Source organism: Euleptes europaea, chromosome 1 (genome assembly GCF_029931775.1).
Source record: "Euleptes europaea isolate rEulEur1 chromosome 1, rEulEur1.hap1, whole genome shotgun sequence".
In the NCBI taxonomy this organism is placed as follows: domain Eukaryota; kingdom Metazoa; phylum Chordata; class Lepidosauria; order Squamata; family Sphaerodactylidae; genus Euleptes; species Euleptes europaea.
The window spans coordinates 12482042-12498319 of NC_079312.1; the positions used below are offsets into that span (position 1 = coordinate 12482042).

At 39.3% G+C, this 16278-nt stretch overlaps 1 protein-coding gene across 1 annotated transcript; it reads right to left on the reverse strand.

Moving 5' to 3' along the window:
• Positions 1 to 3391: 3391 nt before the first annotated feature.
• LOC130493311 (zinc finger protein 502-like) lies at positions 3392 to 8701 on the reverse strand. The gene is made up of 7 exons (XM_056867028.1): positions 8688 to 8701; positions 7713 to 7860; positions 5367 to 5386; positions 4674 to 4926; positions 4169 to 4589; positions 3654 to 4000; positions 3392 to 3424 (listed from the first exon to the last, which is right to left on the reverse strand). The coding sequence occupies exons 1-7, from the start codon at positions 8699 to 8701 to the stop codon at positions 3392 to 3394; spliced, it is 1236 nt and encodes a 411-aa protein (XP_056723006.1).
• Positions 8702 to 16278: the final 7577 nt, after the last annotated feature.

Here is a 16278-nt window from a genome sequence, read left to right on the forward strand (position 1 = left end):
CTGTGCAATCTGACAAAATAGTTGGTAGAATTGTCCAGTCTTTCAGTGTCTTGGAATAAGACCCTGTGTCCTGTTTGTGTCAGTCCATGTTCAGCCACTGCTGATTTCTCAGGTTGGCCCAGTCCGCAGTATCTTTCATGTTCTTTTATCCTTGTTTGTATGCTGCATTTTGTTGTCCCGATGTAAACTTGTCCTCAGCTGCAAGGTATACGATATACTCCTGCAGAGGTGAGGGGGTCTCTTTTGTCTTTTGCTGATCGTAGCATTTGTTGTATTTTCTTGGTGGGTTTAAACACTGTTTGTAGGTTATGTTTTTTCAAAGGTTTCTCCATCCTATCAGTGACTCCTTTAATAAATGGCAAGAATACCTTTCCTATGGGAGACTGTTTTTCCTGAGTTTTCTGATTTTTGTTTGGTTTAATGGCCCTTCTGATTTCATTCTTGGAATAGCCGTTTGCTAGCAGTGCATGATTTAGATGATTAGTTTCTTCCTTGAGAAACTGTGGTTCACAGATTCGTCTTGCACGGTCCATTAATGTTTTGATTATTCCTCTTTTCAGTAGCTGCAGCTTTCCACAAAGATTGTAAGATGCACATTGAAGATGAGTTTAAAAATTCTTGTCAGCCAACCCCACTTACCTTTATATCCCTGAAGGCTGTAAGAATAATAATAAAAAAGATATTGTAGTCCTAAAAGGTACAGAAGACAGTATCTTAAATTGGGCTCTCAACTTCAAAGCAGAGGACAGATATTTAATCCTTAATATGACACCTTTTCTGATACACTTAAAGTTTCTTTGGTTCTTGTAGGTTATCCGGGCTGTGTAACCGTGGTCTTGGAATTTTCTTTCCTGACGTTTCGCCAGCAACTGTGGCAGGCATCTTCAGAGTAGTAACACTGAAGGACAGTGTCTCTCAGTGTCAAGGGTGTAGGAAGAGTAATATATAGTCAGAAAGGGGTTGGGTTTGAGCTGAGTATTGTCCTGCAAAAGTAATGTGCTAATCATTGTCCTGTAAGTATCAAGATAATGTGCTAATGAGGGTATGGTATGTTAATATGGAACCATTGTATCCTGAAGTGATCTGTTAATGTGTGTAATCCAAAGCTAATCTGTATGGCTATTGTTGACTGTTGCCTTTGTTAGTCTGGAGGTTTTTAGAACAGGAAGCCAAGCCTTATTCATTCTTAAACTCTCCTCTTTTCTGTTAAAGTTGTGCTGATGTTTATGAATTTCAATGGCTTCTCTGTGCAATCTGACAAAATAGTTGGTAGAATTGTCCAGTCTTTCAGTGTCTTGGAATAAGACCCTGTGTCCTGTTTGTGTCAGTCCATGTTCAGCCACTGCTGATTTCTCAGGTTGGCCAAGTCCAACATCTTTCATGTTCTTTTATCCTTGTTTGTATGCTGCGTTTTGTGGTCCCTATGTAAACTTCTCCACAGCTGCAAGGTATACGATATACTCCTGCAGAAGTGAGGGGGTCTCTTTTGTCTTTTGCTGATCGTAGCATTTGTTGTATTTTCTTGGTGGGTTTAAACACTGTTTGTAGGTTATGTCATTGTTTGACAACAAGTTATTTCCTATGGGATCAAGAATTTTATGAACAGATTGATGGAGTAGCTATGGGAAGTCCACTCAGTCCAGTAATAGCAAACTTTTACATGGAATATTTTGAAAAGACAGCATTAGAGTCAGCACCTTACAAACCTACAGTCTGGTTCAGGTTCGTAGATGATACTTTTACTATTTGGAGCCATGGTGAAGAAAAATTAATGGACTTTCTAAACCATCTTAATAATATCCATCCAAACATTCAGTTTACCATGGAAAAGGAAATTGAGGGTAAACTCCCATTTCTTGATACCCTTGTCATCCGTAAAACAAACTCTCAGTTAGGTCACAAGGTCTACCGGAAACCAACTCACACAGATCGCTACTTACACAAAAACTCCAACCACCACCCCCGACAGAAAAGAGGAATAATCAAAACATTAATGGACCGTGCAAGACGGATCTGTGAACCACAGTTTCTCAAGGAAGAAACTAATCATCTAAATCACGCACTGCTAGCAAACGGCTACTCCAGGAATGAAATCAGAAGGGCCATTAAACCAAACAAAAATCAGAAAACTCAGGAAAAACAGTCTCCCATAGGAAAGGTATTCTTGCCATTTATTAAAGGAGTCACTGATAGGATGGAGAAACTTTTGAAAAAACATAACCTACAAACAGTGTTTAAACCCACCAAGAAAATACAACAAATGCTACGATCAGCAAAAGACAAAAGAGACCCCCTCACCTCTGCAGGAGTATATCGTATACCTTGCAGCTGTGGAGAAGTTTACATAGGGACCACAAAACGCAGCATACAAACAAGGATAAAAGAACATGAAAGATACTGCAGACTTGGCCAACCTGAGAAATCAGCAGTGGCTGAACATGGACTGACACAAACAGGACACAGGGTCTTATTCCAAGACACTGAAAGACTGGACAATTCTACCAACTATTTTGTCAGATTGCACAGAGAAGCCATTGAAATTCATAAACATCAGCACAACTTTAACAGAAAAGAGGAGAGTTTAAGAATGAATAAGGCTTGGCTTCCTGTTCTAAAAACCTCCAGACTAACAAAGGCAACAGTCAACAATAGCCATACAGATTAGCTTTGGATTACACACATTAACAGATCACTTCAGGATACAATGGTTCCATATTACCATACCATACCCTCATTAGCACATTATCTTGATACTTACAGGACAATGATTAGCACATTACTTTTGCAGGACAATACTCAGCTCAAACCCAACCCCTTTCTGACTATATATTACTCTTCCTACACCCTTGACACTGAGAGACACTGTCCTTCAGTGTTACTACTCTGAAGATGCCTGCCACAGTTGCTGGCGAAACGTCAGGAAAGAAAATTCCAAGACCACGGTTACACAGCCCGGATAACCTACAAGAACCAATGAACTCTGACCGTGAAAGCCTTCGACAATATTTTAAAGTTTCTTCCTTCTGGAAAATTATACCATTTATTTTGTAAACTATTAATCACTCTCGCCGCCATGATGAAAGATCCATTCACATGAGTGTTGGAGTTGGTTTTTATACCCCACTTTTTTCTGCCATAAGTTCTCAAATCAGCTTACCATTGCCTTCCCTTACCCACCACCACAACAGGCACCTTGTGATGTAAGTGGGGCTGAGAGAGTTCTGAGAGAACTGTGACTAGCTCAGAGGCACCCAGGAGACTTCATGTGGAGGAGTGGGGAATCAAACCTGGTTCTCCAGATTAGAGTCTGCTGCTTTTACCCACTACACCATGGCGGCTGAGAGCCATGAGAGGTTTTAGGAGAGTACAGAGAAAAAACATGTACCTTAGATCACCAGATGGTGCTACATATCTTTGTTTGAGTCTGAACAAAAGGAATGAGGGTGGCAGGACAGAAAGAAGTGAGCCAGGAACTGAGATAAGCCTAATCAAAGAATTCTACCATAAATCACCCAGGCAAGTTGAGCCACTTTAAGTGGTTTTGAATGTGCTGAGATTTGGCACTATTCCCTTGTGTGACTCTTGTGGCGTAAGGTGAGGGTTCTGCCCTGACTGAAGTTCTTCCCAAACTCCAAGCATTTATATGGCTTCACCCCTTTGTGAACCTTTTGATGTCTATTTAGGTAGTCTTTCCTAGAGAAGCTCCTCCCACACTCCATGCATTTATATGGCTTCTCCCCTGTGTGAACCTTTTGATGTGTAGTTAGGTGGTAATTCCTGGAAAAGCTCTTTCCACACTCCAAACATTTATATGTCTTCTCCCCTGTGTGAACCTTTTGATGTGAAGTTAGGTGGTCCTTCCTAGAGAAGCTATTCCCACACTCCATGCATTTATATGGCTTCTCCCCTGTGTGAACCCTTTGATGTTTGCTTAGGCTGCCATTCACAGAGAAACTCTTTCCGCACTCCCTGCATTTATATGGCTTCTCCCCTGTGTGAACTCTTTGATGTATAGTTAGGTGGGCTTTCTTAGAGAAGCTCTTTCCACACTCCAAGCATTTATATGTCTTCTTCACTATGTGAACCTTTTTGTGTGAATTAAGGTGGTCTTTCCTAGAGAAGCTCCTCCCACACTCCAAGCTTTTGTATGGCTTCTCCATTGTGTGACCCTTTTGATGTGAAGTTAGGTAGCTATTCCTGGAGAAGCTCTTTCCACACTCCAGGCATGTATATGGCTTCTCCCCTGTGTGAACCTTTTGATGTGAATTTAGGGAGCTATTCCTGGAGAAGCTCTTTCCACACTCCAGGCATTTATATGGCTTCTCCCCTGTGTGAACCTTTTGATGTTTACTTAGGCTGCTATTATCAGAGAAACTAGTTCCACACTCCCAGCATTTATATGGCTTCTCCCCTGTGTGAATTCTTTGATGTACAGTTAGGTTGCTTTTACTAGATAATATCTTGCCACAAACCAAACATTTATATGGCTTCTCCCCTGTATGAACCCTTTGATGTACAGTTAGTGTGTCATTCCTAGAGAAGCTAATTCCACAATCTAAGCATTTATATGGCTTCTCCCCTGTGTGAACCTTTTGATGTACAGTTAGGTGGTAATTCCTGAAGAAGCTCTTTCCACACTCCAAGCATTTATATGGCTTCTCTCCTGTGTGAACCTTTTGATGTGAAGTTAGATGGCTCTTCCAAGAGAAGCTCTTTCCACACTCCAAGCATTTATATGGCTTCTCCCCTGTGTGAACCCTTTGATGTGCAATTAGGTTGCAATTCTGAGAGAAGCTGTTTCCACACTGCAAGCATTTATATGGCTTCTCCCCTGTGTGAACCCTTTGATGTGTAATTAGGTTGCAATTTTGAGAGAAGCTGTTTCCACACTGCAAGCATTTATATGGCTTCTCCCCTGTGTGAACCCTTTGATGTACAGATAGTTCAGTATTCCCAGAGAAGCTCTTTCCACACTCCAAACATTTATATGGCTTCTCCCCTGTGTGAATTGCTTGATGTCTAGTCAGCGCACTATTCCAGTGGAAACTTTTTCCACACTCCAACCAGTTATATGATTTCCAGTATGTTTTCATATTCTGATGTTTGTTCCTACTGGATTTGCAGCTGAACCCTTTTGTATTGACTGGATGATTATGCCTTCTCTTTCTCATCTCTATTTTATCTCTTGCTGGGATCTCAGGCATCTTCCTTCTTTGATGGGCAATCAATTCCTTTCTCTGCTTCTGTTTTGCTTCTCTCGTCCTTCTCTGCTGCCTCCTTAGCACCACTTGATCCTCAGATTTTGCTTCTACTTTGAGATCTTCATCTCTTTCCACAATCCCTCTTCCTGGTTCCTTTTCACCCACCATCTCCCGGACATCTGCAACTGAAAAAGAGAGACAGAAATAAAAGAACGAAAAGGAACAAATACTGCTTAGCGGGTACAGTTGGTACTGAATGGTATTTTCTACAATGAGAGTTGTTGGCCTGGAAAAAAACTTCAGCAATACATAATCACAAGCCAGGAAGTCTTGGAAAGAGACAAAAAGTATACTAGGCCAGGAGGGAGGTAATTCCTTGCCTCTGTTGCCCAAAGTTGTTTGTTTCTGTTGCAGAGGAAGAACAGACACTTGGCTAAACATTAAGGTTACAGTGTTTTCTGGTGTTAATCTAGGAGAGAGAATGAGAAAAATGCTTTTTAAAACAATCTTGAATATTATGAATATAATTTTGGTGTGCAGAAAAGGGAAAAAAAGGAAATACTTAAATTTGGTGGTCAGAGCCACGGACGCATAAGAAAGATCTTTCGACAAATCTGAAAAATGCCCTAGGTTTGCAGAAAAATCTGACACACAAACACACACAAAACACCTGGGGGGGACTAATACCCACAGTATTGCTAGTTTAACCCTTGATCAGTAAAAGGCAGGTGGAAGGGCAGGTTTCTGTGCAGGGCTTTTTTGGCCTTTGAGGGAGGGCTGATCACAGCCAGGCTCGGCAGCAAATATCAGGTAACTTGCTACCATGCAACTTGCTTGACTTACCCAGACCAAGCTGCTTGCAACTGTTCAATAGCAGCCACACCACAAAAGCCAGTGTGGTGTAGTGGTTTGAGTCCGGACAAATGGCTGGGGAGGAGTAGGGGGTGGTGATGCTCCTTCGGGTGCCTATCTCCTTCAGGGCAATCCCTGCCCCAAAGATCTGTGGCACAGATTGTGTAGGCCTGGTGTAGGACACTAAGGAGAGTCTGGCTATTGTGTTGGTGTACCAGCCACCTGGTGCACCAACAGATACCCTGTCAAACCTGTTGGAGGCAGTGCTGGACTGGGCTTTGGAGTAACCCAGATTGATAGTTTTGGGAGAATTCAAAGTTCATGCTGATGTGGCCTCTTCTCCATTGGCTTCATAAGGACATAAGAAAAGCCATGTTATGGGCTATTTAGATCAGGGGTGGGGAACCTTTTTCCACCAAGAGCCATTTGTATATTTATAACATCATTCGAGGGCCATACAAAACTATCCACTTAAACATTAGCCGACCAAGCCCCAAGCAGGCAGCTGCCCCAGATGACCCCCCACCCCGTGCGGGCAAGCAGGCAGGCATCCAACTGGTGATGCACTCGCCCACCTGGTGGCACAGGATGGTCTGTTGCACCTGCCGGGCATAGCCGTCCAGCCGACCGCCAGAGTTGCTCCTGCTCCACATGGTTGGGGCCAGATTCTACAGCCGGCTCCTGCAACCTCTGCCTGCAGGGATGAAATGAGGAAATACTTAAGGAGAAGGGAGTTCAAGAAGGGTGGGCATTTCTTAAGAATAAAATACTGAAGGTGCAATCCCAAACCATTCCTATGAGAAGGAAAAATGGGAGGAGCCTAAAGAGGCAAGGGGGCTCCATAAACAGTTTTTTAAAGAGTTGAGAAATAAAAAAGACTCCTTTAGGAAGTGGAAGGAGGGCCTTATAACCAAAGAGGAATATAAGCAAATAACTAGTGCTTGCAGGGAGAGTGTTAGGAAAGCTAAAGCTCAGTATGAATTTAGGCTAGCGAGAGATGCTAAATGCAACAAAAAAGGGTTCTTTTCCTATGTACAGAGTAAGACAAGGACAAGATAAGCCCATTGCGTGGACCGGAAAGTGAAATTGTAACAGGAGATGAAGAGAGGGCAGAACTCCTCAATTCCTACTTTTCCTCAGTCATTTCTCGTGAGGGAAGTAGTGCTCAACATGGCATAAACAAAACATGTGATGAGGGAAGGGATTTGCAGCCTAGAATTGGCATTGGGGTAGTGCACAAACATGTGGTTTCTTTAAATGAAATAAAATCCTCTGGGCCAGATGAATTGCACCCAAGGGTACTCAAAGAACTTGCAGATGTAATTTTGGAACCTCTGTCCATTATTTTTGAAGTCTTGGCAAACAGGTGAGGTGCCAGAAGATTGGAGGTGGGCAAATGTTGTCCCCATCTTCAAGAAGGGGAAAAAGGAGGATCCAGGTAACTACCGACCCATCAGCTTGACTTCTATACCAGGAAAAGTCTTTGAACAAATAATCAAACAGTCAGTCCTTGAGCATTTAGAAAGGATGGATCTGATCACTAAGAGCCAGCACGGGTTTCTCAAGAATAAGTCATGTCAGGACTTCCGGGTCGGGCGACCCCCCCGTTGCAAGCGCGAAGCCGCGCTCCTGCCGTTCGCTGCCTCAGGGCACACAAACAGCCCCGTTAAGAACCGGCAAGTAGCACCCCTCGGCGGAAGAGGGTATGCAGACTCGGGTGCCGGTGGTGGAACTGCCATGGGAGCGATAGCCGCCGAGAAATCGGCGGCGGTTGCTCTGGCAGACTTCACTGAAGAGCCGGCGCCATCTTCAAGAGACAGCAGGAGAGAGCGAGGTGGGACCCGATTTTTTTCTTTTAAGTTGGATTATAAATAAAGGTTATTGATTCGAGGAGCACTAATTGGGGTGTGTGGCAGTATTTTTTTGTTTGTTAAGAGACAACTCTGAACTATCTATAATTCAATTACGCTCTGTTTTTCTGTCTTGGCTTTTTGCCAGTTGAGTGACGCACTCAAAAGAAAAAGTTTTCTGCAAAGCAAGATCTTTGATTCAAAGGAAAGAAGTTGGAGAATAATCAAGTGACATGGCATAAAATATCTCAGTGGTCATAGTGATTGTTTCTCCTGATTTTTTCCCATCTGAATGAGTTTTACAATGATTTAAAAAGAACTCTCTGCCCCCCCCCACTCTCCTTTGGATTACAAGTGCCAGCTGTTTTTTTCCCCTAGCTTATCAATGGCTGAGAAGCATACCAAAGATATACTTAAGGATACAAAGTTGGTGGTACAGCCTCCTCTTAGACGGTCCTCTGTAACTCAAATAGCCCAAATACCTAAACAGACAACTTCTCCAATAGCAACAACATCTATTAGTACCAAGATGCCTTTAAAACCTAAACCTGATGCTAAACCTGAAGTGACTTTGAACTCTGTGTTTGAACTGTTAACTAAGACTCATCAGGACGTTACAGAAATGAAGCAGGAATTATCCCAGAATACCACGTCTCAGAATTCAGCTGCAATAGCTGCCTTGCAGGATACAATTTCATCTCTGGCTGTCAGACAAGATAGGGTTGAAACCAAGCTCAAAAAAAAATACACAGGAGACTAAAGAAATCAAGAAAAAGGTGGATACCTTGGAGATGTCATTATCATCCGCAGTTGACAGAGAGGAGGGGCAAAATGATCAATTGGCGATGGTTGAGCTTAAGATAAAGGAATCTTCCCTACGTATACGTGGTCTGAGAGAGAAAATTGAGGATCCGGACCTACGTGGATATCTGACATCAAAATCCATTCTTTTGATGGATTTCTTACAAGAATCTGAAGAAGTTATTGCAGGGATGATAGTGACAGCTTATAGAATAAACTCAGCATATGCAACAAGGAATAAAGTACCGAGGGATTGCCTGCTTCAATTGTTTTCTAGAAGTCACAGAGACTTAATACTTAATACTCACTACAAGACACCATTGAAGATTGGGGATGAGCCTTTGAGACTGATGAAAGAAATACCTGCAAGATTGCTGAGGAAAAGGAAGGATTTTATGGAGATTGCTCAACGCTTAAGACTCAGTGGAATACAATTTAGATGGGAATATCCGCAGGGTCTGTCTTTTATTTTCAAGGCTAAAAGGTTCAAGTTTACAGAAGTCGATAAGGCAGACCAGTTTTTGAGAAGATATGACACTGATCTGTTTAACCTTCCAAATCAGCTAAACAAGTTCCAACCAGAGAATCCACAGAGGAAGAAAAGGCATCTGAGGCTTCTGGAGGTGGAGACATCCCAGCAACACCAGAGGACTCTTCAACTGAAGATACAGAAGGCTGAATAGAAACAGGGGGGTAGGGGGGTGGCAGTAGTAGGTGGCAAGCATGTTGAAATTGATTGTGGAAATATATGGGATCTAATTGAAATTTGATATGTTACAGGTTTTATCTTGGAATGTGAATGGATTGAATTCTCCCAACAAAAGGAGGAAAATATTTCATCATCTACAAAAAACTAATGCTAACATTATTTGTTTACAGGAAACACATATATTTCCAAAGGATGCATTTAGGTTGGAACAAGCAAGGTTGGGTACCCTATTTACAGCATGTAATGATACTAAGAAAACCAATGGAATAGCTATGTATATACCTGTTTCATTGCAACCAAAAGTTATTTATCAAGGCATAAAGGGAAGAGTTTTGATGCTGGAAGTAATGTACGGTTTTCAAAGAATATTGCTTGTGGGAATATATGCACCTAACATAAATCAAAGGTCTTTTTATGAAAAATTAGCATTACTATTAGCTGAACATGCTACTGAAAAAATGATTTGGATGGGGGATTTTAATGGAGTTAAGGTACCTAAGATTGATAGATCAGGGAAAAAGAAAAAAGCAGCTAATGAAGGAAAATTACCAGGGAATTTTGATACCCTTATAGATCAGTGGGATATGTTTGATGTCTGGAGGCTGACACATGGTAACAAGAAGGGATATACTTTTTTTTTCACAGAGACATCTTACGTATTCCAGGATAGATATGATATGGATGTCAAAGTGTCTGGTAGAGAAATCAGAGAACTCAGAGATTTTGCCTAGGGTGTTATCAGACCACAATGCGGTTTTAGTTAAAATTAAAATGGAAAATAGAGATTACAAGCCCTGGAGAATTAATGATTTTCTTTTAAAAAATAACAAAATAGTTAATAAATTGAAGGTGGAAATATCCAATTATTTTAAAGAAAATATAAATAAAGGTACCAGTGAAGATATAGTTTGGGATGCCAGTAAGGCAGTAATTAGGGGACATCTGATTCAACAAAATACAAGATACTATAGGGAAAGGGAGAAAAGAAAAAAATGTATATTAGATGAAATAAAACAGGCGGAACGATACTTATCTAGATTGCAGGATAAAGGGGCTAAACAGGAACAACAAAATAAGATTAGAAATTGGCAACAACAATATGAATTTTTAATTGCTGAAGAGATTGAAAGAAAAGTTATATATAACAAGCAAAGATTTTTTGAACATGCGAATAAACCGGGTAAAATGCTAGCTTGGCAACTTAAACAAAAAGAAAAAAAAATACCAATAACCCAAATTAGAAGGAATGGTAAGATAACAAGAATTAAAGAGGAGATAGTTGATACGTTTGTGAAATTTTATACAGATTTATATAAAAAAATTTAGTCTCAGAGATAGAGATTGAAGCCTATCTTACTAAATCGGTTTGGGGGAAAATAACAAAGGAAAATAAAGAATTTTTAGATTCACCAATATCTAAGGAGGAACTGGAACAAGCAATAAATAAAAGTAAACTGAATAAGTCCCCTGTACCAGATGGTTTTACAGCATATTATTATAAAACATTTAAAGAGCAATTAATTCCTTATCTTCTGGAAGTGATGAATATAGGGATGACAAAAGGTATTATCCCTCAAACATGGAAGCAAGCAAACATAGCATTAATACCAAAGGTTAACTCTGATATTTTGGAAGTTAAAAATTATAGACCGATTTCATTATTAAACATTGACTATAAATTATATGTAGCAATTTTAGCTAATAGGTTAAAAAGAGTACTGAATCAATTAATATATGATGATCAGGCTGGATTTTTACCTGGGAGGTTGATTAGTCAGAATGTAAGGGTGGTAATAGATCTTTTAGAATATGCGGAACAAGGTACAACACCAATAGCCTTGATATTTTTGGATGCTGAAAAAGCTTTTGATAATGTTAATTGGCAGTTTATGTTTAAGGTATTGGAGTTTATGGATTTTGGTGAGAGTTTTAAAACTGCTATAAAAGGTATATATTCACAACAGCTAATTTGATTGTAAATGGACTATTATCACCAAAGATTGAAATTCAAAGGGGAACGAGACAGGGCTGTCCTCTTTCCCCTTTACTCTTTATTTTAGTTTTAGAGATATTATTGAATAATTTTAGAAAGTCTAATGATGTAGTAGGGGTACGAATAGGGAGAAATCATTATAAACTTAAAGCATATGCTGATGATTTAGTATGTTTTCTGACTGATCCGATTGAACAGTTTGATAGATGGAATAAAATTTTGGAAGTTTATGGAAAGCTTTCAGGTTTTAAAATTAATAAAGCTAAAACAAAAATCTTAGTGAAAAATATGACTCTCGTACAGCAACAAATATTAATTAAAAAGACGGGACTCAACATTGAAAATAAAGTCAAATATTTGGGTATATGGATATCGAATAATAATCTCAATCTATTTCAGGATAATTATGTAAACCAATGGCAACAAATAAAAAAAGACTTGATAAATTGGGAAAAAGTACCCCTATCATTATGGGGAAGAATATCAGTAATTAAAATGATGTTATTACCCAAAATGCTTTTTTTGTTTCAAAATTTACCAATAGTGACAGGTGCACACATATTTGAAGATTGGAAAAAAGATGTTATGAGATTTCTTTGGGGTAAAGAAAAACATAGGATAGCATATAATAATTTAATAGAATTGAAGGAAACGGGAGGTTTGGGTTTACCAGATTTAAAAATGTACTATCATGCGGCCTGCTTTACCTGGATCAAAAATTGGATCCTCTTAGAGAATCCAAAGTTATTAGAATTAGAAGGACATAAGCTAAGATTCGGGTGGCATGCTTATTTATGGTATGAAAAACAGAAGGTGAATAAAGAATTCAATTCTCATATTATAAGGAAAAATTTATTACAGATATGTAATAAATATAAAGATGCTTTAGAAAGTAAAACGCCTGGGTGGTTGAATCCTATAGAAGCATTTATTAGAAGAGGTGCACATTTAAATTTGGACTGTAATATTTATAGGCAAATGATAGATTACAGAGATGGGATATGGGTATTGAAAACACGTGAAGAACTACAGAGAAAAGATTGGTTTATGTATCATAAATTAAAAGATATTTTTGTTAAGGATAACAGACTGGGATTTAACCGATCCAAATCTAAATTTGAGACAATATTATCAAAGGGTAATAAAGGTTTGATAGGAAGGATTTATAAAGTACTTATAGAACTGAAACTAGAACAGGAAAGGGTCAAACCAGTTATGCTGAAATGGATGAGAGACCTAGGATATAATATAGAGTTGGAGATTTGGGAAAAGTTATGGAAAAATGAATTTAGGTTTACAATCTCGAATGAAATAAAAGAAAACTTATATAAAATGTTTTATAGATGGTACATAACTCCAGCATTATTAAGTAAAATGAAAAAAGATTATAAAGCTTTTTGATGGAAATGTGGTACCGATATAGGTACATTTATGCATATCTGGTGGTATTGTAAAAAAATTAGGAGATTTTGGCAATTAGTTTGGAATGAGACTAACAATTTGATTAAAGTAAAAATTGAGAGAGATCCCGCCTTTTGCTTATTGGGCATTCCAAAAAAAGATCTGGATAAAGCTGACAGAGTCATATGTCAATATAGTTTTGCAGCTGCAAGGACTACAATTGCTAAAAAATGGAAGCAAACAAATAAACCTTCAATTAAAGAATGGAGAGAGAAACTATGGATGTATATGCGGATGGCCAAAATTACAGCATCTTTACATGGTAAAGATATGGAGGAATTTAAAATTACATGGTCAAAGGCCACTGCATATTGGGATAAATCGGCAAAAACGGATCTTAAAAATTTAGTTAACGAATTATAGTATAATGTGATTTTAACTAATCTATAACAATGTGATTTATTAATCTTTGTCATGACACCTCATCGGAAGTCCATTGGTGATGGGCACAGTGGTGGGGGGAGGGTTTTTCGATCTAGGGCGTAAAATATAGTTTTATATGAATAACAATGTATAACAGAATCTTACGCTCTATATATGTATATGTATTTTTTTCCTTTTTATATGTATACTTTCTTTTCTTTTTCTTTTTTTTGTGTTTTGATTTATTATAAAAATGCAATAAAAAATTAATAATAAAAAAAAGAATAAGTCATGTCAGACTAATCTTATCTCCTTTTTTGAGAAAGTTACTACCTTGCTGGATCAGGGGAATGCTGTAGACATAGTTTATCTAGATTTCAGTAAGGCTTTTGATAAGGTTCCACATAGTATTCTAGTTGACAAATTGGGAAAATGTGAGTTAGATCCTATTAATGTTAGATGGGTCTGCAACTGGTTGACAGACTGTACCCAAAGAGCGCTAGTTAATGGTCCCTCAGTTTCTTGGGTCTCATGATTTCCTTGGTTCAGGCCTGGAGGCCTGTGATTTTTATGATATTGGGACTTTGTGAACAGTAAAATAGTTTCCTTTTGAAAACTGCTTTTGTGGAGGGAGCAAAGTAGGCCCCAGCTGGTGCTCGTTAAGGCCTTCTCTCCCCTTTCTGGAATGCAAGGCCATGCGTTATCACGGTCTATCTTAATGTTTGTGATGACATTCAGGTGCAGGGAGTTCTGCAGGTTTCACCACCTGAATGCATCAATTAGTGAGTCAGCATTCTGACCAAGTGATTAATTAACAGCTAAGTACTTTCGTTTTCTCAATTGGCCTCTATGAGCTCATGCCATTAAGAAAACAAATATAAGGACAGACCAGTCCTGAGCAAATCATGCACACTTTGGGGTACAGCAGGAGAGCTGTGCTGGCGGCATCAGAACCCATTTGATTTTGGCCCTTGAGGGGAAAACTCTGGTCAAGCTGACCTTTTGGAGAAACCTTTGGACAACCTTTTGAAACTCTTGTATGCTGAAAGAACTCTTGAAACTGGTAACTACTGAAACATTGCTTTTGAGAAGCCTTGCCAATCTACTGAATATTAGAAACTGAAATATTGTATGAGTTAGCTATGCTAAATCATTTTGTTATTTTCTTGCTTAAAACTTCATGAGCCTTTTCTTTCCTGTAACCAGCAGAAATCTTAAAAAATAAATCATTAGCTTTTTAAATTGGCTGTGTTTATGACTCTGGGATTCCAAGCCTAAATCGAAGTGCCTTGTGCGTGTGAGTGTGAAACCACCTACCAGAAAACCTAAGACATTTTGGAAGTGTAATTTTTTCCCTAGCAAGGCCTCTACCTTGCAGGGTAAGCGTTGCACTGAATTTGAAGCTCGGTAAGGGTTGCCCTGAACTCTTGCCTGGAGGCTTAACTTTTGCTTCAGGGATGGTGGACTTGGGGCGCAAGCCTGGAGTTCAGTGTTTTGCTTTTTGGGAAACTTTTGATCAAACCAAAGTAGCCCAACTGGTGGAGGCTGGTTGGAGCTCTTTGACAAATGGTTCCTCATCCACTTGGAGAGAAGTGACTAGTGGAGTTCCTCAGGGATCTGTGCTGGGCCCTGTGTTGTTCAACATCTTTATAAATGATTTAGATGAAGGAATAGAGGTGATGCTTATTAAATTTGCAGATGATACTAAATTGGGAGGGGTAGCAAATACGGTAGAAGACAGAGCCAAGATGCAGGATGATCTTGACAGGCTGGAGAAATGGGCTAGAACTAATAAAATGCACTTCAACAAAGACAAATGTAAAGTTCTGCATTTAGGTAGGAAAAATCAAATGCATAATTATAGGATGGGGGAGACTTGTTTGAGCAGTAGTGTGTGTGAAAAGGATCTTGGGGTCTTAGTAGACCAAACACTGAACATGAGTCAGCAATGTGATGCGGTAACTAAAAAGGCAAATGCAGTCTTGGGCTGCATCAACAGAAGTATAGTGTCCAGATCACGCAAAGTGATGGTATTGCTTTACTCTGCTCTGGCTAGACCTCAACTAGAGTACTGTGTTCAGTTTTGGGCACCACAATTTAAGAAAGATGTTGACAAGCTGGAACATGTCCAGAGGAGGGCAACAAAGATGGTGAGGGGTCTGGAGACCAAGTCCTATGAGAAAAGGTTTAAGGAGCTGGGTATGTTTAATCTGAAGAGGAGAAGACTGAGAGGGGATATGATAACCATGTTCAAGTAGTTGAAGGGCTGTCATATAGAGGAGGGTGCTGAGTTGTTTTCTGTTGCTCAAGAAGGTCGGACCAGAACCAACGGGTTGAAATTAAATCAAAAGAGTTTCCATGAACGAGGATCAACAGATTGTAGTAAAATATCTAACAACTGCAGCAAGAGTGGCTTTAGCATCACTTTGGAAAACGAATAAGATCCCAACACTGCAAGTATGGCTGGATAAATCCCTGGAATATATCACTATGGCTCATCTGACAGACTATCTAAAAGATATCACAAGAGAGCAGAACCACGAGAGGTGGAGACCTTTTTATGATTATATGAAAAACACTAGATAAAAGATATCTTCGAATTAATCCATCACTAGATTAAAAAGAGGGAAGACTTACAAACAGGGGTAGTTAATGCAAGATATTATCATAATGATATGTAATTAATATCATTTTTCCTTTCCTAACTCTTTCCTCAATTTACAAGGTGGTAGTGTTAGATATATTAAAACAGTATATTTGTGTATTTAATGTATTTTTTTATGCATCCCCTACCCTTTTTCTTCTGTATCCCCCTCTAATTCTAAATTTAATAAAAACATTAAAAAAAAAAAAGAGTTTCCGTCTAGACATTAGGAAGAATTTTCTAACAGTTAGAGCGGTTCCTCAGTGGAACAGGCTTCCTCGGGAGGTGGTAAGCTTCCCTGGAGGTTTTTAAGAAGAGGTTAGATGGCCGTCTGTCAGCAATGCTGATTCTGTGACCTTAGGCAGATGATGAGAGGGAGGGCATCTTGGCCATCTTCTGGTCAC

Bases quoted from the DNA above. Each gene is read 5' to 3' on its own strand.
- LOC130493311 (XM_056867028.1), bottom strand. The intron at 4,001-4,168 runs GTCACACAATGG...TACATCAAAGAG, and splicing joins CCTAACTTCACATCAAAAGG to TTCACACAGGGGAGAAGCCA. The intron at 3,425-3,653 runs GTGAAGCCATAT...CCTTTTGTTCAG, and splicing joins ATCAAAAGGTTCACAAAGGG to ACTCAAACAAAGATATGTAG.